The sequence below is a fragment of the Lissotriton vulgaris genome, chromosome 1_1, assembly GCF_964263255.1.
Source record: "Lissotriton vulgaris chromosome 1_1, aLisVul1.2, whole genome shotgun sequence".
In the NCBI taxonomy this organism is placed as follows: Eukaryota; Metazoa; Chordata; class Amphibia; order Caudata; family Salamandridae; genus Lissotriton; species Lissotriton vulgaris.
In genome coordinates, this window is record NC_141685.1 from 362,960,546 (window position 1) to 362,983,322 (window position 22,777).

The 22,777-nt window shown below is 48.2% G+C and overlaps 1 protein-coding gene across 2 annotated transcripts in view; it reads right to left on the bottom strand.

Annotated features, from left to right (window-relative positions):
- FAF1 (Fas associated factor 1) overlaps positions 1–22,777 on the bottom strand; it is a 1,861,897-nt gene that overhangs the window by 1,047,973 nt on the left and 791,147 nt on the right. For both annotated transcript variants that reach the window (XM_086952414.1, XM_086952412.1), the window contains exon 8: positions 8,874–8,960. In XM_086952414.1, the coding sequence (XP_086808540.1) occupies positions 8,874–8,960 (87 nt within the window). The remainder of the gene's footprint in view (positions 1–8,873; positions 8,961–22,777) is intronic.

Consider the following 22,777-nt stretch of genomic DNA (forward strand, 5'->3'; position numbering starts at 1 on the left):
CGGGAACAGCAGCTGGACTTACAGGCCCATGCGGAGGACCATGAAAACCGCTTTCGATGGAACAACATACGGGTCCGGGAAGTGCCATCCAAGGCGGAAGGGGACGACATCACCCGCTACTTACAGGGCCTCTTTAGGGAAATCCTGGGAGAAAACGAGGACTTCATTATCCGCATTGACAGGGCACACAGGGTGGGCCTCACACCCAGGGCACCCGCCCCCTCCCCCGGACATTCTAGAATTCCTGCCCGATTTCCCACTGAAGGAGCGAATTATGAAGGAGGCACGCTGAAAACAATCGCTCCGCTATTAAGGACAACGGTGGCAATTTATCACGACCTCTCCGCGATCGCCTTACAGAAAAGGAGGGCCTTTAAAATCGCCACTATGTTCCTACATGACAAGGGGATCCCATATTCTTGGGGTCACCCCTTTCGCCTTATCTTTAAGTGGAACGGCGTACTGCAGCAGCTCCGATCCTTGAGACACTTGTGCCTCACTTGTGGGATCCGCGGGGGAGGGCTGGAAACGCATACATCGCAGGCGGTCATCTAGAGCGGCTCACAAGCCGGCCCCGACTATGGTGGTGCAGGAGAAAGAAGCGGCCATCCAAGAGGTGTCCAAGGACACTACAGCTTCGGAGTGAGACACCTCCTTTAGAGAGAGAGAAAAAAAGGGGTGGGTTTCCATCTATAGCCATACTTCCAAGCGGGTGTGAAAAGGGCTGGGTGGGGGTCATAGGGGTTGCTAGTGCCACGTTCCCCTTTACTGACTTCTTCCATGGGCTTGAACAAGGTTGTGACTGGTCCAGGACTCTTATGTCTTTTGGGGAGCTCTCAGTTGGGGTTAGGGGGGGCAGCGGGTTGTGGTTGAGGGTAAGGGTAAGGGTAAGGGGACCGATCTGCGTTCTTGGGGGTAGTTTGGGAGGGTGGGGGGAGGGGTTCCAGGTTCAGGTAAGGATGGATGTGTGTGAAGACGTTGGTTTGCAGGAGGTTGGCAGAAGGGCGGAGGGGAGGGAGACAGGGATGGCAGGGAGGAAAGCAGGAGAGTGTCAGGCTTCAGTTGGGGCTCTGTTTCAGGGGATACAGCTTGGAGGATGGAAGGATGCTGATGCCGGCGACTGATATGTGCCTCCTCACTTTGAATGTCCGAGGCTTGAACAACCTGGTAAAGCGCAGGGTGGTCTTGTCTCTCCTGGAGAACTCGAAAGCGGATATTTGCCTCCTACAGGAGACGCACCTCTTGCCCAAAGATTGCCATAGGCTGAAGTTGCGCCATTTCCCGAACGCAATTTTTCTCTTTGGCTTCCACGAAGACTGCGGGAGTTGCTATATTGGTGTCCCACCGCTTCAGAGGCAAGGTTCTACAGAAAAGCGCTGAAATAAAGGGGCGGCTGCTCTCCTACAGATTCTCATTGGGAAAGGACACTTTCACGGCTAGCTCAGTATATGTACCTAATGAGGGACAAGAAAAGTTTTTTCACCAGATTCTTAGTGAGACAGCTACGTCCCCAGATGGACATATTGTGATAGGGGGGGATTTTAATTTGGTCTTTGATAACCTCCAGGGCAGATATGTTACTCCATCGGAAGGAGGTTATAGACAAAATCAAGGGGGCCATAAAGGAGTACATGACATATAATCAGCCTTCTGACACTTCACAGGCCACACACTGGGCGGCGCTTAAGGGGGTGCTAAGGGGCGAATTCATAGCGCTCTCGGCGGCGGAAAATGCGGAGAGGGCCCGTAAAAGGGAGGAGCTGTCGGCTCATATGCGCGAGCTAGAGAAGATTTATCAACAAACAGGGGCGCCGAGAATTTGGAGGCAGCTGCGTCTGGCACGTCAACAGCTGGCGGCTCTTGACCAAGATCCCGCCGAATATGCGGCTTTGAGGGTCTGTCATATGTGTTACACAGGCGGGGACCGTTGCGGGCGGCTGCTGGGAAGGGCACTCAGGGAGCGGTTACAGCGCCATGCGGTACAAGAGATAACCACACAGGCAGGCGATAGTGTTACTGGGGATAGGGACATAGCGAATGCCTTTAGCGATTTATATTCCTCGTTGTATACCGGAGCCGGACTTGAACCCGCAGACAGTGAAGCGTTCTTACGGGCTGTCGTTCTGCCCAGTATTTCACCTGAGCAGTCGGAGGCACTGGAGAGGGCGATCCGGCCGGAGGAGGTGATTTCTGCAATCTCACGACTTAAATTAGCTAAGGCTTCGGCCCGGATGGTTACACAGCAATCTTTTACAAGACATTCTGCCTCCAACTGGCTCCGCTGCTCACTGCTCTTTTTAACTCATTTTCAGAACCAGTTGCTATTCCGAGGGATATGATGGAGGCCACCATCTCGGTCATTCCTAAACGTGGTAAAGACCGCGCGCAATGTGAAGCCTATAGATCCATCTTCCTCAACGTTGACCTCAAGCTTTATACTAGCATCCTCACTTCCCGGCTAGCGCCCGTTATGCAGGGGTTGGTTGACCCAGGCCAGGCGAGATTTATCCCCGAACGACAGACGGCCGACAATACTAAGAGAGGGCTCCACCTGATCGAACGGGCCACAAGATTGCCCGGCAAATTCATGATGCTGGCGATTGACGCCGAAAAGGCATTTGATTGAGTCCATTGGCCGTATCTGGAACAGGTGTTGATAAAGGCGGGACTGGGTGCCAAATTCCGCACTTGGGTGCTGAATTGGTATACCTTTCCCACGGCGACTGTGCGCGTCAATGGTTGTTTGTCATCCCGCTTCCCTATAGAACGCGGGACCCAGCAGGGGTGCCCACTCTCCCCCCCTACTTTTTGCATTATACATGGAACCGCTGGCGCAGGCCCTGAGGACGGATCCTAGAGTTAAAGGGATGAAATTCGGAGCCTACATCCACACAAGCAGTTTATATGCTGATGATGTGCTCCTTTCTTTGGCCACCCCGAAGGAATCCCTGCTGGCCAGTGTCGAGATTCTCGATGCATTCGCAGGGGCCTCTGGCTTTAAAGTAAATATGGAAAAATCGCTGGCCCTGGATATCTCCTTAGAGCACCAGACTCACTCCTGCTTGGAGGAGTGCTTTCCCTTCCGCTGGTCCTCGGAGGTGGCCCCTTACTTGGGGATTCAATTGGCGGCAACTTTGCAGGATACGGTGCGTATCAACTATGCCACCCTCCGCCGTACTGTCCGCGTGGAGCTGGGACGTTGGCGGCATTTGCCACTCTCCTGGCTAGGACGGGTGTCGGCAGTAAAGATTGCCATCTTGCCACAGGTTTTGTATATCTTCCGGGCTATCCCGCTCCGACTGCCTGAGGGTTGAATTCGCCAAACTCAATCAGAACTTGCACAGTTTATCTGGAACGGAAGGCGCCTGAGGATGAAACTGCGGCTGGAGATGATCCCTCCAGAGAAAGGAGGACTGGGGCTGCCTGATCCGATGCTATACTACAAGGCGACGCAACTCCGCACCCTGGTGGAGTGGAGTAGGTGGGAGTCGGAGCGGCACTGGCTCTTTCAGGATCAGGCGGTGGCAGGCCGCCCTCTGCAGGAAGTCCCCTTCCTCCGTAGACAACACCAACCACCTAATCTATACGCCTCTTTCATCACCAGAGTGCCTCTGGAGGTGTGGGACCAGACTAACGCTCGACATGGTCTGACGACGTTTCCGTCGCCCTGGACGCCGCTGCTGGAAAATCCAGACTTTGGGATGTGCGGGCGTTTGCTCGGTGGCGCCCGGCGGGCTGTCGGGTCTTATTCCACATGTACTCCGGTGGAGGGGTGGCACCTTTTGAGCACCTACATCAGGATCATGGCCTTCCAGAATCCGAGCACCTCCGTTATTTCCAGGTGCGTCACTGGGCGTTTGACCCCGAGTGCGAGAGGGGGCTGACCGAAAGCTCAGCCATTACGAGTACTGGCTTCTCTCCCGGACGACGGACAAACGACTTATATCGGACCTCTACCGATTGCTACTGGAGCGATATTCCCGAGTTTATAATGCGGGTAAGGCCCGCTCGGAGAGGGAGCTGGGAAGGGACCTGAGCAATAAGGAATGGGAAGACATTTTTTATTGGGCCTGACACTCTGCTTACCACATGGGCCTGACGGACACTTTTACCAAGCTGGTGTCGCACTGGTATTACACGCCCGAAGGTTGCATGAGATGGATCCTACCAGGGATGCATCCTGTTGGATGGGCTGCGCAGAGACAGACACATTGACACACCTCTTGGGGGACTGCACACACATTCAGGGATATTGGAAGGTGGTCCTTCGATGAGATAGATACTCACTTTGACATGGAGATTCCAAGATTCCCGGCCTATGTTCTCTTGGGGCTTCCCAATGCCATTACTTTTCCCCTGAGGGATCGAAGAGGGAGGTTAATCGCAATAGCACTGGGCTCCGCCGTTCAGACTATTCTGACCTTATGGCGCACTGCACAGGTACCCACCATGCAGGGTTGGTTGGGCAGACTTTGGTCAGTCTTAGGAATGGAGAAACTGTCCCTGGTGAAAGCGGGAGAGGGGGCTAAATATGCGGAGTTATGGCAACACTTCTTGTCCCTGTTTTCCACAGAATTCAGTGAGGTGACCTGCCCCCGTTACTTACGGCTGTTGCAGCTGTCTCAGCCTGATGCTTGAACTAAGGTTAAGTGACTGGATGCGTGTGTGGTGTGAGGAATTGAACCTGGAACGAGGGTGGTGGGTGGGAAGGCTGTGAGGGGGTTAGGGTCAGGGGGGGGGGGGGGGGGGGGGGGGGTTCGTTCTCTCTTCTGGCATTTACACTTGCGCAGCTGATTCAGCTGAATTTCGTTGTGGAACAGGGGTCCTTTTTGCTATGTAAGCCTTCTAATAAGCCTTGTCCTGATGTTCTTGTTTCATATTTAGCACTTGTCGCATATACACTGTCTGCTGTATGTTTGCTGCATTATATGAGTCTTTTGTTCAATAAAAAGATTTAATACTAAAGAATAAGCATACAGTAAATTGCATCATTTCACAGGGCCACTTCACAGCAACACCCATCCTGGCATGTACTGGCTCTGTCCCCCATCCTCACCCAGTGGCTCCAGGGAGTTGTAGTGCATCCAAACGTCACCCACCACCGTACAAAACTTTTGTGGACAACCCCTGCTGGCATATGTGTCTTTTTTCCGCCACCATATAAATATCCATGCTCCGTCTCCATGAATGCAGTGTCAGGCTCTCACTCATCCCCCAGTACCAGGCTATGTCCCTTTTGGCCACTACAAGACCTAGGGCACAGAACAATAGTTTGTCCAGTGGCAGGTCAATAACATTAGGGATCCCCAGGAGGATACATTTAGGATCCAGTGGAATCGATTCTGTGAGAACTTTTCAGATTTCCTAGATAACTGCCACACAGTAGTCCTGGATTATTGGGCATCCCCAAATGGTGCGAAAAAAGGAACTGTCTCTCTCATAAAACTTCAAGCAGTGCTGGTCTGGTGCCCCCCCCCCCCCCACCCCCCCACCCCCGCACCATTTGGGGATGCCCAATAATCCAGGACTACTGTGTGGCAGTTATCTAGGAACTCTGAAAAGTTCTCACAGAATCGATTCCACTGGATCCTAAATGTATCCTCCTGGGGATCCCTAATGTTATTGACCTGCCACTGGACAAACTATTGTTCTGTGCCCTAGGTCTTGTAGTGGCCAAAAGGGACATAGCCTGCTGGTTGCATTAGACGTGCATTGGGAATGACTATTTATAAATTGTCTAAATGTAAATTTAATATGTGATGTATTTTCTTTTTGATATAACAAAAATATTTTTTGATATAAAAAAAGAATAAAGACAAAATTAAAGAATAAAACATCTTCCTTGTGGATATTTACATACAGTTATAGCATTTGGAGAACATATGCCCTTCTAATGTAACCAGCACTGTGCCCGGTGACTCTTTCATTCCAATTCAGTCCTTTCCTCACAACGCCAGCAAAACCAAGCAAAGATCCTTGCTGTTCAGGGCAGCCTGGCTGGGCTTCCGGGGCTCAGACCTTACTCGTTGCACAGGCGATGGCCTGATCGGCACAGTAGTAATGGACCCTACACGCCTGCGCCACTACCTTAAAGGATTGACGATTTTACTCTGCACAAGCACGATGGCTTAATCAGTGCTGCAAAGCGAGCTTCACTGCAGCACCCTCTGACATATGGGGTGCCGCCTCGAATATGGAAACTGGCAACAGCGGTTCTGCAACAGCTTTCTCACTTATTATGAAGGGGATCCACTTGCCATGATTCCTCACTGGACCTCGCTTCCCCCAAGAGGTCTTCTCTTCTTTAACAGGGTACACAAGTCTTGGCAAGCAGGGGAGGCTGGAGCTTCAGGCAAGTGATTTTGGATTTCCCTTTGTGATGTTTATGTCACCCAGCTGGGATACTGGCAGACCTCGCCCCAAGTACTGGACACAACAGAGCATCTCCTCAGTGACATACAGCCAGACCGTCTGCCGGGCAGGTAACAATTTCAGGGGCTCAAGCTCCTCTTATAGTTCATTTCCATACAAAAAATTGGATTGATTGTCTGAGTCTTGTGTTGGGAGGTTTCTTCCTTTCGAAGTTCTACTCCTCTGCCCTGCCGTCAGAAAACAGTGTCTCACAGCAAAAGTGACAGCCCCACAACACAAACCATGGTAGTGACTAAAGGTTCCCACCTGAATGTCTGCTACAACGACATCTGCATCAAAGGGTTACACAATGGCCCAGTCCTACTCTTAATGGTTCTCCAATCAGCCCTATCTCCACTCCAAGAAGTGTCTATGCGCCCCTTCAGTGACCTCTCACTGAATCAAAGACCATCCTTTTAAGTAGACTGAAGAGCCCTCCTCCAAGTGTGTGTCCCACCCAGCTCTCAAGAATGTAGCAATCTAAAAATCTGTCTGGGGAATCCTCTACCTCCTCATACTCCTGCAGGAAGCCATGAGTCTCCCAAAACGGAACAGAGAGTCTTCCATGTACTGTACCACTAACAAGCACACTAACACCCAGCACATGCATGCAACGATACGTGTTGTGCAGCACAACATACTAACATCTTGTAGGGCAAACGCAAGTTAAGCACACAGCAGAAGAACTTTATATGAATGGGCCTGTAGTCCCCACTCACTCTAATGACAAGTAGAAAAGACTGTTCACTCCACACTGATCACCACACAGTATACTGGCACCACTGCCCTTGTGCAACTTAGCTCCTGGTAAAAGGCTGGAGCCAAACACTACCATGAAGGTAGCACTTTGGGTACCCATTCAAGGTCCAAAAATACAGCAGTGCATGAAACAGCATTATGTCATGGTGCACACGCATGATCCATGTTCGCACATGATAACAAAAATATGCACCAGGAATCTAGGCATCATTGCAGCTCGGGCACCCAGGACAGGGGTGCACATCCATCATCTTGCTAGGGACTTTTCCTACCAAACAGTGTCCCAGCCAAAGCACTCATTACAAAACTGACACTGAAAAGAAATTCTAGAATTTATAAATATTATCAACCTAAACTAAAACGCAATACAATGTTAAAAACATACATTAGTACTAAGGCAACTGTTAAACATAGCTGTAATGTACCCAATAGACAAAACTATTTACAAGACAAACCTAAAATCTCCATACTCTCCCACCAATCTCCAGATGTACTGGCAAACATGAGAAAATGCACAATTAATTGCAGTTCCATACTGGTCAAATATTACTTCAGTGTCTTAGGCCACGATACACCCTCCCACAGTTTCTTAATACATGTAATGATGGTAAAGTGAGGGCAATTCTCAAAAACATAACTGACCACATACATGTCCAGAATATCTGTCTATTTCAAAGAATCCCTTGACAGGCAAAATCTTACAAAGATTGCATCCAGCCTGCTTCAAACCATCACCCCGACCTCACCTGGTGCAAACATGGTAACAGATATCAGTATGATAGTGGATGTTCGTTAAAAGAGCGGTATATTACAGGTCCCTCCTCGGTCTCTGGAGGACCAAAAACAAATCATCAGTATAGCTCGAGAGGCACACCTTCTAATACTGACTTGCAGAATATAAAGTTATAGACTGGCACCAACCCTTCATCTAAAGCAGAAACACTGTAAAATATTGTCACTACTCACTGTATATTAAACTCCTACTATGAATTATAAAAAAATGTACCCAGTAGGTAATGGCTATTTTTATCTCTGGAAACATTATTCAATCTCTAAAACGTTCTTCAAAATACACCGATTATCAGCAACATCTTATATTCCTGCACTGATGTGGAACAGGAACAATATAGCGGTTTAAAGTGTGTCCTGAGAAATGAATTCTAGGAGGCAGGCTTGTTACCCTCCCCCCAATTCCCTTCTCACCGTAAGAAATGGCACTTGCCGTAATCACCCATAATATTTCATCAAACCAAGCGCCCCCCTAGCCCCCCAACACAGCTCTCTAGTCAGTATTATACCAGATCTCAAAAGAGAAGGTCTGGCCGACCCCGATGAGAACGAGTGCTATACCTGAATAGATACCCATTTCTATTGATGACTTGAAGTGACATCATAAATCTCCTATGCATACCATACTTCCAAAAAACCTCTGAATGGTGGACTACGTTGGCCAATACCGGATATACTCTAGTTAACCAGAACCACAGCTGTATCCGCAACAGGATGCCTATCAGATTTCCAAGTGAGCCAATTGTTCTATCTGTTAGGGACTTACACCGCGCAAAAAAACACAAGGAAGCATAATGCACTACACTTAATGGCACCCAAAATCTGTTGTCCGATACAGTTGGTACTAGCCAACAAAAAAGTAATTTAGTACTGCTGAGCAGCAGGCACCTTTTCAGAATTTAGAATTTACTTACGGAGTCATCTGTAGCAGAAGGTGGCCAACCATCCCATAACTGATGCCGTACAGGAATACTTGTAAGGTCGTACACATTTCGTTTTACCTATGGAGAAAGTGGATTATTTTTTGTAAATTTTATAATTTTGCACACATTTTCGAAAATGTTGCAGTCTTTTAAAGAGAAAGAGGCAGCTTCACATTTTTAATAAGCATTTCAAAAACAATACCTATGAAAGTGCAAACCATATGCAACAAGAACAAATTCAACTTACCTGTGCCTACATCAGATTTATTTTTAATAAACAATCTTATTGGAATTTTTATTCAAATACAAGCAGCTTAGTACATCAGCAAAATTCTTAGGCCTAAACACATGAAAGCGTTAGCCTCCATTTTTCCCCAAGTTCCTTTGTCAACACTTTAGCTATAACATAAATAATCATGTATCTTAAGGTTTATGGTTCTCCCACCGAGTTTTCCAACTACGTAAATGAATATTACACTTTTCCCACCATACCCACACATTTTCAGATCTTTTTGTGGGAAACGCTGGCCTGAAATTGTGTCATCAGTCTGTATGCAACTATTCAGGGGATAGTCTATTTTGCGATAGGAATCCGTTTATCTCGCCACTATTTTCGTGTACATTGTTGCCTCAATCAATCTCAAATTCAGCAAGATGTTGGTGTCCCTGGTCAATCGAAGGTCACCTGCTAGCACTGATTCTAGCTAATAGCCTGCTGGCTCAGATCAGGTGGTAAGGCACTTCACAACAACATTTTTGGAGTACTCCGCAGTTCCACGCTAAGTGCAAGTCGTCACTTATCTCCTGTTCTACACCTACAGCAGACTTCAGAGTGGCTACAGTTCATTCTGCGCAATCTTTCTTCCGAGTATTACGAGCGATGCATAGTTAAAGTGAGCCAAATCTATCTTGTGACAGGGAAATGGCCCTCATTCATCTTAGAGACACATCCCACCACTTCTCCTCACTTACCTCATGCAAATCCCAATCGCAACTCATTATCTGGTCCTGTAGTCATGAGATAGTTTAAAGAATGTAGTTTTGTCAATTATAACACTTGCCTCCACAGGGCTACATTCTGGTCATGTTTGTATATCTTATTAAAGAAGTCCACATTCTTGCACTATCTGCAGTTATCTGTAAAACTGATTTTGATGCAAGTCATCCCCAAGTCTGAAGCCAGTAAATAATTTCCCAAGCCCAAGTGCGATAATGCTACTCATATTTAAGATCGAGTCAGATGCCCCTTTCAAATTCTTCCAGAGCAGCTTCTTATGCCTCGTGTCCACTGACAAAAGGGCATCTTTTTTTTTTTTTTTTTTTGGAAATCTGTTTATTAGGGCATCTTTTTAATGTTACTTATCCATCCACTCACCTTGAGTGTTGCTGCCAGCATCAGAGCGCAACTAGCCTGGCAGGCAGGAGAACCTCTGACTGTGGGTCATCATACAAGTCGCCAAGAAAACTCATCTCTTCCAGTTTGTCCCATTAGCTGTGCAAATTGCTCTCTTCACTTGGTTGAAAAATAACAACCATTTATCATCTCCGACTGTGTAGCGGGCATACAAATGTGTCTTGAATTCTGAGGCCTGTACTGCTAAGATTTTTTCATGTATATTTTTGATAAACAAATGGTAAGCACTATAAATCTATCTTCTTAAACTTGGTTACCCAGCCCGATGCTGATAATTGGAGCTTCCACCAGCCTCTTATATCTTTCCGAGGAGTGTCCAAAAAAAACTTCTAAATGAAGCATCCACATTCCCTCTCCGCGACATGTAATTTCTAAGATACTTGAAGTCCTCACACTAAGGTTTGAGATACTTTGTCATTTGACTTCGGTTTCCTGACCCATCACTAGATATATCACAGCTCTGCACCAGCTGGTTTTCAGACATGAGAAATCATAAAAAGATTTATTATGTTAGGTTTAGGGTCTTAAATATAAGAACATAACATTTGCATATTGATATTCCATGTCCACATGCCACTGGTAAGCCCTCACTGAGTACACTTGCTGTTACTTTGGACCAGTGGTTTAACCCAGAAGGAAAACAAGACTTGCCACTGTCTGGTTTACCTGCCAATTCAAATGTTAACAACAACTTTAACTCTGATCTGTGCATATGGGCATTAATAAAAATATTTTAATACATCTCATGAAAAGGGGACCTACATTCATTTTTATACTATACAGAAAATGCATCTCATAGGTTTTCTCAACATCTAGAAGCTTTCGAGTCATGACTCCCTCCAGACTGTACAAGAATGAAGAGGCAATTTTTTATGGCACATCTACTGTTCTATATTCCCCAAATTTCTCAACAAATTCAGAATACAATTCCGTAAGTATACTTGTTACATTCAAATTGCTCCTTTTCAGGAAGTTGAAGAGAACCAGCGCTTAGTGAATTGAAGTGTTTTTTTTTTTTTAAAATCTTTTTATTAGCATAGTATTTAGAGCAGTAACATGCATACATTTTCATATATACGAGCTCAGTATTAATCCTGGTGGTACATGCATGCGTTTGCTCAGAGCATATATAGAAACATAGTGAATTCGGTTTTTCATTTTGTCGTTGAACCAGAACAAACTAACAAACCCCGTTCACACCCGATCCCACCCTCCACCCCTGGGAAATCCCACCCGACACTCTCTCAACGGGCATATAACTGAAATATCGACAATTGGGTCACCCCCAATGCAGTAAAACGTAGTGTATGTTTAACACACAGGTAGGGTGGGGTAGCGTGATCGGTGGGTCGGGGTCACCCGTACCCCACCGCAGTGCACCGTAGGCAGTGTCCGTGGGAGAGTGAATCAGGGCATAGTGGTACCACAAGTGGTTATTCACTTGTATCTCCTCCATCCTCGTCATTGCCAGCCTCAAATGCCCCTAAAGTGTCAAACCATTCCAGTGAGATCGGTGTTTTTCGGAGGCCCCTACTTTCCTCTCTCTGTAGTGCTTCACCCTCAGCCTTACCCCAGCGCACTACCTCCGCCTGCCATAGGTCAGGGCTGGGCAGTTTAGATGATTTCCATCTCATCGTGATGGCACGCTTCGCCAGCAACAGGGCCAGATCTGAGAAGCGCGTCGCCACGGTTCTGGTGCGTGTTGATGGTCCCAGCCCTAGAAGTGTATGTTCCAGTGTAGGTGATCGGGGCAGAGTACCAGCCTTCTCGAGTGAGTCATGGACAGTGGTCCAGAAATACCCTAGTTTAGGGCATTGCCACAGCATATGTACCAGTGATGCGTCGTCTGCATCGCATCGGGGCCAGTTGCTCTTGGATGCAGGGAACATCACATGGAGGCGGTGCGGAGTCAGGTAGGCTCTATGTAGTAACATCAGTTGGATGAACTTGTATTTGGGGTTCCTAGCTACTTTTTTGGGGAACTGAAGTATGCACTCCCACTCTTTGTCTCGCAGTGGCCTTCCAATATCTGCTTCCCATGCCGCCAGCAGTGGTGACAGTGTAAGTGCCCTCCCCGTTTTGATGCTAGCTGTGAGCCACCTGGTCAGATGGCCGCCCGTTCCCATGAGGTAGAGCATTGTGACGAGAGGGTTCGTAACAGGCTCCTGCCCGTCAGGTGACCATTTGCGTGCGATATAATGGCGGAGTCCGGCGTGCATAAGAAAGGAGCCGCTGGGGGTTCTGAAGTCTTCGAAAGATAATAGGTGCCCCTCCGCAAACAGGTCACCCACGTGTGTCACACCTGCGTCATGCCAGGGCTCCAGCAAGGTCGTCGTGAGTGTGCCCGAGCCTAGTGGTATACCCAATAGTGGAACCGTGGGGGCATAAGGTGTCCCGTGGGAAGTGTACTTTAATGCCTTCCGCCAGTACGTTATCGCCAGCTTGAGAAGTGGCGGGGCGTTTCTAGGTAGATCCGAGCCAGGTAGGAGCAAGATGTTCACTCTCCCCTTAGCATGGTCGTCCTTTGAAACATTAATCTCATGAAGATTGCGGCCCGCCACCCAGTAAGCTAGCCATTGTAGCGGACACGCATAATTGTAAGCTCTGAAGTCCGGTAAGCCCATGCCTCCGGAGTTGGAGGGGAGCTGCAATTTGGCAAGACCTATGCGCCTGCGGCCATGTCCCCACACAAGTTCGGTGAGTAGGGAGTCGAGGGTCTTAAATGTTGCTGCTGGGATCTGGAATGGCAAGTTGGTGAAGTAGTAGATGAAACGAGGGAGCATCACCATCTTGGATATTGCCACCCTGCCGGGTATTGAGAGCGGCAATGTTAGCCAGAACTGAATTTATGACTTCAGCGTTCTGATGGCCCTCCCCAGGTTGCCGTCTATCATCATGTCCGCCTCTCTGTATATCTGTATCCCAAGGTATTGGAAGGTGGTTTCCGCCATCTGGAATTCATAAGGGGCAAATGGCAGGGGGGCAGGCCCGCCTGCGGCTGCAAAGGTGAACCCATAGGACTTAGACTCGCTGATGGTGAGGCCAGAGATCTCTCTAAAATCCTCAAAAACCTGGGAAACTGGGCTCAAGTCGCCCCTCAGGTCACGAAGATATAATATAATATCATCCGCATATGCAGATACAATGTGCTCCGTACCATGCCGTTGTATGCCATAGCGGGGGGCCATCGACCTGAGCCTACAGAGCAATGGTTCGAGGGCAAGGACGAAGAGGAGAGGGGAGAGCGGGCAGCCCTGCCTGGTGCCTCTTGCAATAGCTATGGGACCTGAGATTTGATTGGAGGTGCGCACCCTGGCCGTGGGGATGGTGTATAGCAATCTGACCCAAGCGAGAAATTCGGGCGGTATCCCGAATTTTGACAGGGTGGCGAACATATAGTCCCATCTTAAGGAATCGAACGCTTGCTTTAAGTCCAGAGATATGCAGCCTTCAGAGCCCGTGTCCACATTGTCTCCGAGCATGAGCTGGACTAAGCGCCTAAGGTTCATGGCCGTATTACGGACCGTTACAAAACCACATTGATCCGGGTGGACCAGCTGTGGCACATACTGCACGAGTCTCGTCGCCAGCACCTTGCTCAATATTTTGGAATCAGTATTGAGAAGGGACAGGGGTCTGTAATCGGCCATCTGCAGACCATCTTTGGCCGGTTTCAAGAGGGACGTGATCAGTGCTTGCATGGATGATTGCGGTAGAGAGGACGTACGTAGGGCTTCCAGATAAACAGTGTGCAACCGTGGGGCTAGGAGGTCTATATATGTTGCGTAGAATTCAGCTGGTAGGCCATCCGTTCCGGGGGCCTTACCCTTCGGAAGGGCTCGTATCGCCTGTCTAATTTCCGCCACTGAAATAGAACGCTTCAGGTCTTTGTTCTGGTTGTCAGTGAGCTGTGGGAGATCCAGACCCTCCATGAAGGCCGCGAGTGCGGGTTCTGATAAGGGCTGTGGGGGACCGTACAGCGTGGTGTAATAGTCCTTAAACGCTCTATTAATCCCTATTTGGGTGGTAGCCGAGCGGCCTGTCTGGTCCAAGACCCTCAAAATGGGGTGGCTGATCGGGGAGTCCCGTAGGAGGCGGGCTAGTAGGGGACCGGCTCGGTCTGCCTGTGTATGTTGCCTATTCGTGTATTCCCTATAGTCTATAAGCCGCAGGTCTTCCAGTAGCTCTGCATGCCTAATGTGTGCCTCTTGCAGTGGTGTAAAGGGAGCATTGGTGCCCGCTGCTTCATTCTCTAGGGACGCCAGTGAGCCCTCCACCTCCTTCAGTTGGCTGATCCCCTCCCGCTTCCTGCCCACCCTAGTGGTCATAGCAGTCCCCCTAAGACAGACTTTGAAAGTGTCCCATTCTATCTGCCGGGAGCTGGCCGTGTTCGCATTCGTGGAGAAGTAGGTGTCTATAGTGTCGGACAGGGAGGACCGGAAGACCGAATCCTCGAGGAGATCAGGAGACAGTCGCCAAGTCGGGATTAGAGCCAGCCTCCTACCCCACTGCCATGTAATCTCCACGGGGTTGTGGTCCGATAGAGTTTTCCCCATATGTTGGGTCTGGACAATCATTGCTGTAAAGGAACGGGAGCAGAAAACATGGTCAATTCTGGTGTGAAGCTGGTGGGGAGGGGAGAAAAAAGTGTATTCCCTTTCCAGAGGGTGTATGCTGCGCCACACATCTGCCAAATCCCATCCCTCAGCCCAACTCGTAAGCGCGTCTGCCTGTTTCCTGCTCTCGGTAGCCTGTAAGGGGGGGTGTGATCTATCTAGTATAACATCAAGCACAACATTGAAATCACCCCCAATGATCCAGCGATGATCAGCCCAATCTGCAAGTACCCCGTTGAGAGTTAACAGAAATTCCGACTGGTTTGCGTTCGGTGAGTACACACATCCAATGACAACCGCCTCCCCATCCAACAGACCCCGTACAAATACATAACGACCCTCCTGATCAATCCGTTGCTCCAGCATCTGGAAGGGAAGAGAGCCACGGAGCCAAATTGCCGCCCCCCTTGAGAATGCAGAATATAAGGTAGCAAAGAGCTGCCCTCTCCATTTCTTGCGCAATTTCACCGCTTCAGCAGCGTTCAAATGTGTCTCTTGCAAGCAAGCAATCTGTGTCCCCCTGCGGTTGAGTTGTGCAAGGATTCTATGTCGTTTGTGCACTGATCCCATGCCACGCACGTTCCAGGTGCACAATTGGTAATTGTTAAGAGGTCCCATTACCATCTGTGTGGTGCGGCAATGTGAAACAACTGGGTGACCCCACATGTCCTGCTGTGCTAGAAAGTGAGAGTGTCTCGCAAACATGTAACCCCTGAACAAAAAGGTCCCTGAGCCAACGTACCCAGGAGCCAAACCATGGTGCCCAACGTGGGCAAAAGTCAGTTAAGTCTCTGAAGTGGAGGAGACGAGCGATCAGGGGGCAAGGAGGTGCCCCTGGTTGTGGGGGCCGTGATGGCATCCTGTGGGCCCGTTCCACACTGTAGAGGGCGGTGAGGTCTCTCTGGCCCACCAGCTTCCGTAGCCAAACTTCCACAAACTGAGTGGGGTCCCTCCCCTCGCTTCTCTCCGGAATGCCCAGGATGCGGACGTTGTTGCGGCGGGCACGTCCTTCAGCATCGTCCACTCTATCCCATAGTTGCTTTAGCTGCTTCTCTACGTTTTCCAATTTCGTGGAGTGTTCCGTCTGCTGCGGGATTAGGTCATCTAGCGCTATTTTTTGCTCTGCTACCCGATCCGCCAACTTGTTATAGTCAGCCTTCAGTAGGGACAGGCCAGTCGCCATGTTGTCTATGCGCGATTCTAGCGCGTCGCGCGTATTTCATTCAGGATCAGATCTAGCTTGGCGTCCTGCGATCCCTTACCAGTCGGTGGGATGATGTCCATGCTGGAGGAGGCCAGCGGGTCGTCAGAGCCCGTGGACTGCACGTCCGTCTGAGCGCCCTGGTCCTGAGGTTTGCCCCTGTGTCTGCCCATGGATCTCGTTAGCAGGGTGGCGCTGTAGTGGATGCAACAGACCGCCGCAGTCCCTCTGAGTGTCCGGCAGCGGTTATGGAAGGACCACTACGTGCTGGGTAGAGGCGGATGTAGCGAAGACCCCAGGGCTGGCAGGGACAGTGTAGGCTACCTAGGCGAGGTGCCAATGTAGGGTGGGTCGGTTCGCCACCGGTGTCTCTATAGGCAGGTATGACCCCGGGCCCGCAGAGGCGGTTGGGGGGAGAGGTGGTGGGGTCCGGGCCGCTGCAGAGTGAGCTTGTCGTACCAGCCGGGAGCGCGGCAAAGGTCGGGACTGTAGCGCTGTGATAAGGCGCCAAAGCGTGTGGCGCACCTCCCCTCTTCAGGCCCCTGTACCTGAGGGCCGCGTGTCTTCTATGCGTGCCACTCTGTGCTGTGTGTCCGTTTTAGGTCCTCCGGCTGGCGGTTCGGGGGTAGGCGAGGTGAGACTGCCAGGGCCCGAGGGTCTCGACCAAGCCCTAGTGTGAAGGCAAGATGGCGCCAGGATATCAGCAAGGTCGGGTCGATCCGCGTTGTGTTGTGGTCAGCCTGTGCAGGGCGAAGCCGGTCTCGCGGTGGTGGCAGCGAATTGTGTGTGCCGCCCGCTCTCCAGTCCTTGTCCTTGCGGCGGAATGCCGGAGTCCCGCTAGCTTCGTGGGCGGGCGGGGGACCGGTCCGGGAGTGCTCCCGTCTCCCGAAGGGGCCTCGCAGTAGGGCGGCCGGCCTGGGGCAAAGCGACGGAGCGGGGGGTAGCGGAGCCTCAGTCAGGGTGGTGCACCATACCGCGCGCTGTAGTCCCGGCTGGCAATGCAGGATAAGTCCAATCCTGGGTCCCGACTAGACCGCGAAGAAAGCAAGGGGTAGGCCGGGCAGGCCAATCACTTTAGGCCGGGGCTTCACTCCGACCCTCAGGCCGCAACAGGCTCCGTCGCTGGAACTCACCGAAGGAGTGGTCGAGAGGGGCTATATTGCACCGCCTCACGCCGCTCTCTCCCGGAGACAACCTGTGGAGGGATCAGGTGGGTTGCAGGCAGGGGAGTGCAGGATATTCAGCTTGTATTCAGGGCTTAGGACGGAGCTGGAGAACTACACGTCCACCATCGACGGCTCCAGGCCACGCCCCCCCCTAGTGAATTGAAGTGTTTATGTGGCTGGGAGATGAATGCAGCACAATCTGGGTAACAAAGATATAGGGTAACACAGTCATGCAAGATTTAGAAGAGGTCTGATTTGACAAACTCACTTATTGACCTGATTAGCCCACGCCCCACTGAAAAGGCCTTCAAAATAATGTATCCAACTTTAGTCAAAATTGTATTTATGAACAATGAAAACAAGTATTACCTTATCACTAAGGATATTAAGTTTCTAGTAAAAGACCTATGCCTGCCGCCAATACATACAACACCTCCTGTAGAAGTTGAAGATGGGAAAGAATACCCGTCCAAATACAAGCTCGAAGACGAAGTACCTTGAAATTTGGATGGAACAATCTCACCTCACCCCTTTTGACTCAAGAGCCCCAGCTAAACAGAAGAGGCAGAGATGGTACTCAACAGAAGATGGCTCAGATGCTAAGGACAACACATTCAATAAGGAGCAATCAAAGTCACATGCACCTTGTGGAGACATAACTTGCAAATGACTTACAGCAGTGAAAGGAAGAAAACTGCATAACAGAGGTTAGAAATTCACTCCAAAGATCATGTCCCCCAAATGAAGCCATAAACTGACACTCTTGAGAAAAAAACAGAAGAGAAAGTCTCGTCCTTGGCTGTTAAAAGATCACATCTACATAACTTCACTCTTAGAACATCACTGATTCTTACTTTGAGTGAAGGTGCCATTCTTAGTTCACTGTAATATTTCTGCACAGAGAATTCACGGCATTGAACTCCTTAAGAGGTGGATTAGCTGGTGACAGCCCAATTTACTTGTCTTCAGCGGACTACTAGAGATCCAGTGTTTCCAAACACCCTTATTTGTTAAGGTATCACACAGCAGCGGTATTGTCTATTAAGATTCACACCTGTCCACTCATTACCAAATGAAGCTAGACCACTCACTTCCAGAACATTTATCTGGAGTTTCCTCCCCTGAACTGACTACACATCACTGAAAGTGTATACCTCATTCCTGAAGGGAGACATATGTCAACATGGTCCTGGAGGAGGAAAGAACTTTTCAAATATGTTCTTCCTAGGTCCACCAACACAATCCCCTAAGACTTAGGGAGAGAGGAAGATCTGGCCTTTCAAAACTCAAAGGAACTGTTTTCACTGAAATCAAAGATGCCAGAAAAGAGACAGCATCCTCAACCAAGCGCGAGGTCCAAGAAATAGACATAAAGCCAACAGGCTTGAAAGACAGAAAACAGATCTTACTGGGTGAGTAGGATCTCTTGTCTGCAAAGACTAGTTCCTTTATAGTGCTGGAAAATTCCAATGGAGTACAGAACCCAAAACTATGAACTGAACAGTCTGAACTAGATGGTTCCAAATGATGAAAGGATGACTGTAACCAACTGTTGGAAATAAAAAATAAATAAAAAGAAAACAAACTCTCCCGAGCTAGTCATCCATGTACAGCTTGATGGCCAATCAATTCCAGTGGCTACACCTGCCATGACTTTTATGAACGCCATTGGAGCAGAAGACCGACCAAATGGAAGAACCTCAATTTGATAATGACGATTTTATTAAGGTTTTCTTAAGAAATGACTGTCTCTACTCAATCAACTGCATTTTCTAAATTTCTTGAGGTAAGTTGCAGCATCTAAATCCTGTAGCAGTAATATCTATTTGAGTTATTATAAGTTTCAACACATTTTATGCATTTAGGTGGTCAGGAGGCAGAGTGAGAGCCCTACCCCTGATGGCTTTTGCTAGAGGTGCATTCTCTGTACCCATGAGAAATGCTTAGGTGGCTGTTACTGCTTTTGAAGTTGCTGCTTATCAAATTGGTGCGCAGACGCTTTGAAACTTAAATTCTGTCTGTGAAGCTGTCTGAATGACAAGTTGGGCAGAGAGAAGTTGTCTGGCGGGTACGTGGCATGAGAGGCGGTGGTTTAGATATGCTGGTTCTGTGTCGTGAAGAGCCTTGTAGGCATGTGTGAGGAGCTTGAAGGTGATTCTCCTGTTGACTGGCAGCCAGTTGACGGAACCCAAGAAGACCACAATGACTCAGATAGGCCTACATTAAACCTGAGGGATCTTGACTAGATATGTTAAATTGTCCTTTACATCAAACTTCTTCGTCTGCCCCTAAGCGAGGTGCTTTGGAACAAGGACCCGGCCCTCAGAAGATAGGACACATATTTTGAACCGAATTAAGTACTATATGCAAATAATGACCATACAATCCTCTTGTATGCCACCATCTCGTTACGGGACCCTTTATAGTTATAGCATTGAAGCATGTCCTATAGAGACTATTACGTAGCATGGAATAGTAACGGGACCTCAAGTTGTAATGGGAACATATGTCCTGGTAACTGGGCCACCAGTGTGGCAGGGGTAGTTTGTGTTTTATGCTGCCACAGCCAAAGGACCACAGTCAAAGGAATAAGCGATATACGCACAATTACGCACATACACCTTACTGAGTAAAACACAAATATCAGCTCAGATATGCAAAAGACACACATACCACAAGGTCACTAAACTGTTGAACATGGAATGTCCAGGGTCTTAACAATCCCTGAAAAATACATGAAGAGCAGATTTAAAGTTGCCCTCCTGCCGGAAACTCACCTTACCCCCAGATCAGAATTTAACTTTGCCACAAAATGGGTGGTGCATAACGTCACCTCATCTTACTCATCACACACTAGAGGAGTAATCATTTGGTCAAAAATAGCACACTGCCACAGGCAATGAACAGACTCATTGATTAGCAAAGCAGAGACCCGCTTCTTTGGGGCAGATGCAATGGAAAGCGCATCACTGTAGTGAACTGCTACGGCCCCAACATAGACGACTCAACATTTTATGCATCACTACAAGGAATGATACTTAACACAGAGCCACAATCACTGATATGGGGAGAAGACTTACATTGCATGCTGCATGAAGAATTGTACAAGTCCTCACCCAGGACAGCAGCTGCATCCCTCATTTGTACCATAATGGACAAGCACAGGCTACCTGAAATCTGGCAACACAGACACCCACTGACTAAGGACAGCACATTATACTCAGTGGTACATGATGTGGTCACGCCTTGAATATTGGTTGGCAACACCTGATGTGAGATTCTGGGTGCAGGAGGTCAGACACATGGCGTGCACACTCAGATCACTCTCCACACCTGTTGCAATTCACGATACCAACAACTAAACCCAACAATGGCTACTGAGCTTAGAAGCCAGGGCCAAAAGTGTTTTCAGTGACGAACTTAGGACAGAAATAACAGAGTACTTTGAACGTAACGTGGGCTCAGTAGAGCAGGTCCACATGTTGTGGGAGGTCTTTAAGGTCATGATCAGAGAGGCATGCATTTCAAAACAAAATGGTATCCTAAAAACACTTTACGCACAATTAACGAACGTGGCATTAAGCCGTTTGAACAGACACTAACTAAAAGGGATCATGGCTCAGTAGTGAAATAGATCAGAGATATGATTACAGAATACTCAGAAGTGGCAGAGAGAGAGAAAGTTTGGAGGCAAATCTGCAATGAGCATGGGCTTATGAAGAGGGTCTGAGGCCCGGCAGGTCCCTGGTCAGTCCAAGTGCCCTTGGGCAGCGCAGAGATCGATGACGCATGGGGGAACTGCCATTATGATAATGTACAGATAATAAAAATCTTCTCTGCATATTTTACTGACTTATACACCACAAAAATACCAATTCCCCCGACACAAGTAGAGGATTACCTAGGGGATACGGCATTAATATAGTTGATTGATGTGCAGAGCTGGTACTGGCACAACCACCCACTCTAGTCCAGATTAAAATAATGATAGTAGAAGTACCTAGAGGCAAAACACCATCAAAAGGACTCTTGGCGGAATTCCATAAACTCTAATTAGAAATCCTAATGCCACACCTATTCGCTGTACAAAACAAAGCAAAATCACAGGGGGCTCACCCCACAATGTATTAGACAATATTGACAGCATAACTGAAACCAGGGACAGCATCCCAAAAATACGACTCGCAATGACCTCTATCATTACTCATCTGTGACATCAAGATATAACCTAAACTAATAGCCAACAAAGTGATTGTACTGCTCCGGCTACGGTAATGCCTCATCGGTCTGGTTTTGTGAGTGGATGTTCCTCTTTATCATACTAAATAGGATCGGAACACCACAAACCATTCTAGCCTGGACCAGGCTATGCTACGCATCTCCAATTGCCAGAGTGCACAGTACTGGAGTCACAACAGGAGCTAAACAGATCACTTAAGGGATCCATCAGGACTGATGACTCGCTCTCATATTATTTGCACTGGGTCTAAAGCTAGACTCCGATAGCATTATGCTGCATATGCGGTGTTACACTAGCCGCTCTGTTTTAATATTTTTATATACAGATGAGTTGACGTTATACCTTTGAAAACTGCGACAGTGTCTTAACTTGATCATGAGACAAAACATTAAATATGAAAAACTGTATGGAATTATCTTCGACTGAAAAAAATCTCAAATCTTCCCACTTAATAACAACTCTCCAAAATTCACCCTGTACTATCCGTTAGAGTGGTGCCAGGAATCACTTTAATACCATGGGGTTTGGATCAATCGAGATATGAACGCAGTCATGTGGGAGAATTATGGCATTGTAATTGACAAGATTACAGAGCAGGCCACATGATCACTATCCCTCCCTTCATCGCCAGCAGGGCCGTAAGCCTCTTAAAAATAGCCATCCTACCCAAAATGCTTTAGCTTTTTGTGAACGTGCCTTTAAAGCTACTGATATCCTGTTTCTGCACACTTAGAACACTAATAAGACTGACCTTGGCGGGAAAAGAGTAGAGAGAGTGCAATGGGAAACACTGACACAACCTTTTTGGATGGGAGGGTCCAAGGTCCCTGATTTAGAACAGTACTAAAGTTCTCAAGCCTATTTTGCATATCACTGCGTCCACTGCACCCCATTCCTACTGCACATTGCAGCAGAGAGGGGTGTGGCAGTTCCATCTCTGCCGTGGAAAATACCCCGGGGCATAAATTATCACCCAGCACTATTAAATACACCATAGTTGCTTGGAATAAACTGACAGAACGCTGTGAGGATATTATGTACTCCTCTACACTGCATTATCACCCATGTGGACCAGCAGTCCATGAATCCAAAGCAATGTCCCAGCTGAAGGACCCAGGTGTGTGTGTGTGTGTATGTGTGTATATATATATATATATATATATATATATATATATATATATATATATATATATATATATATATATATATATATATATATATATATATATATATATATATATATATATATATATATATA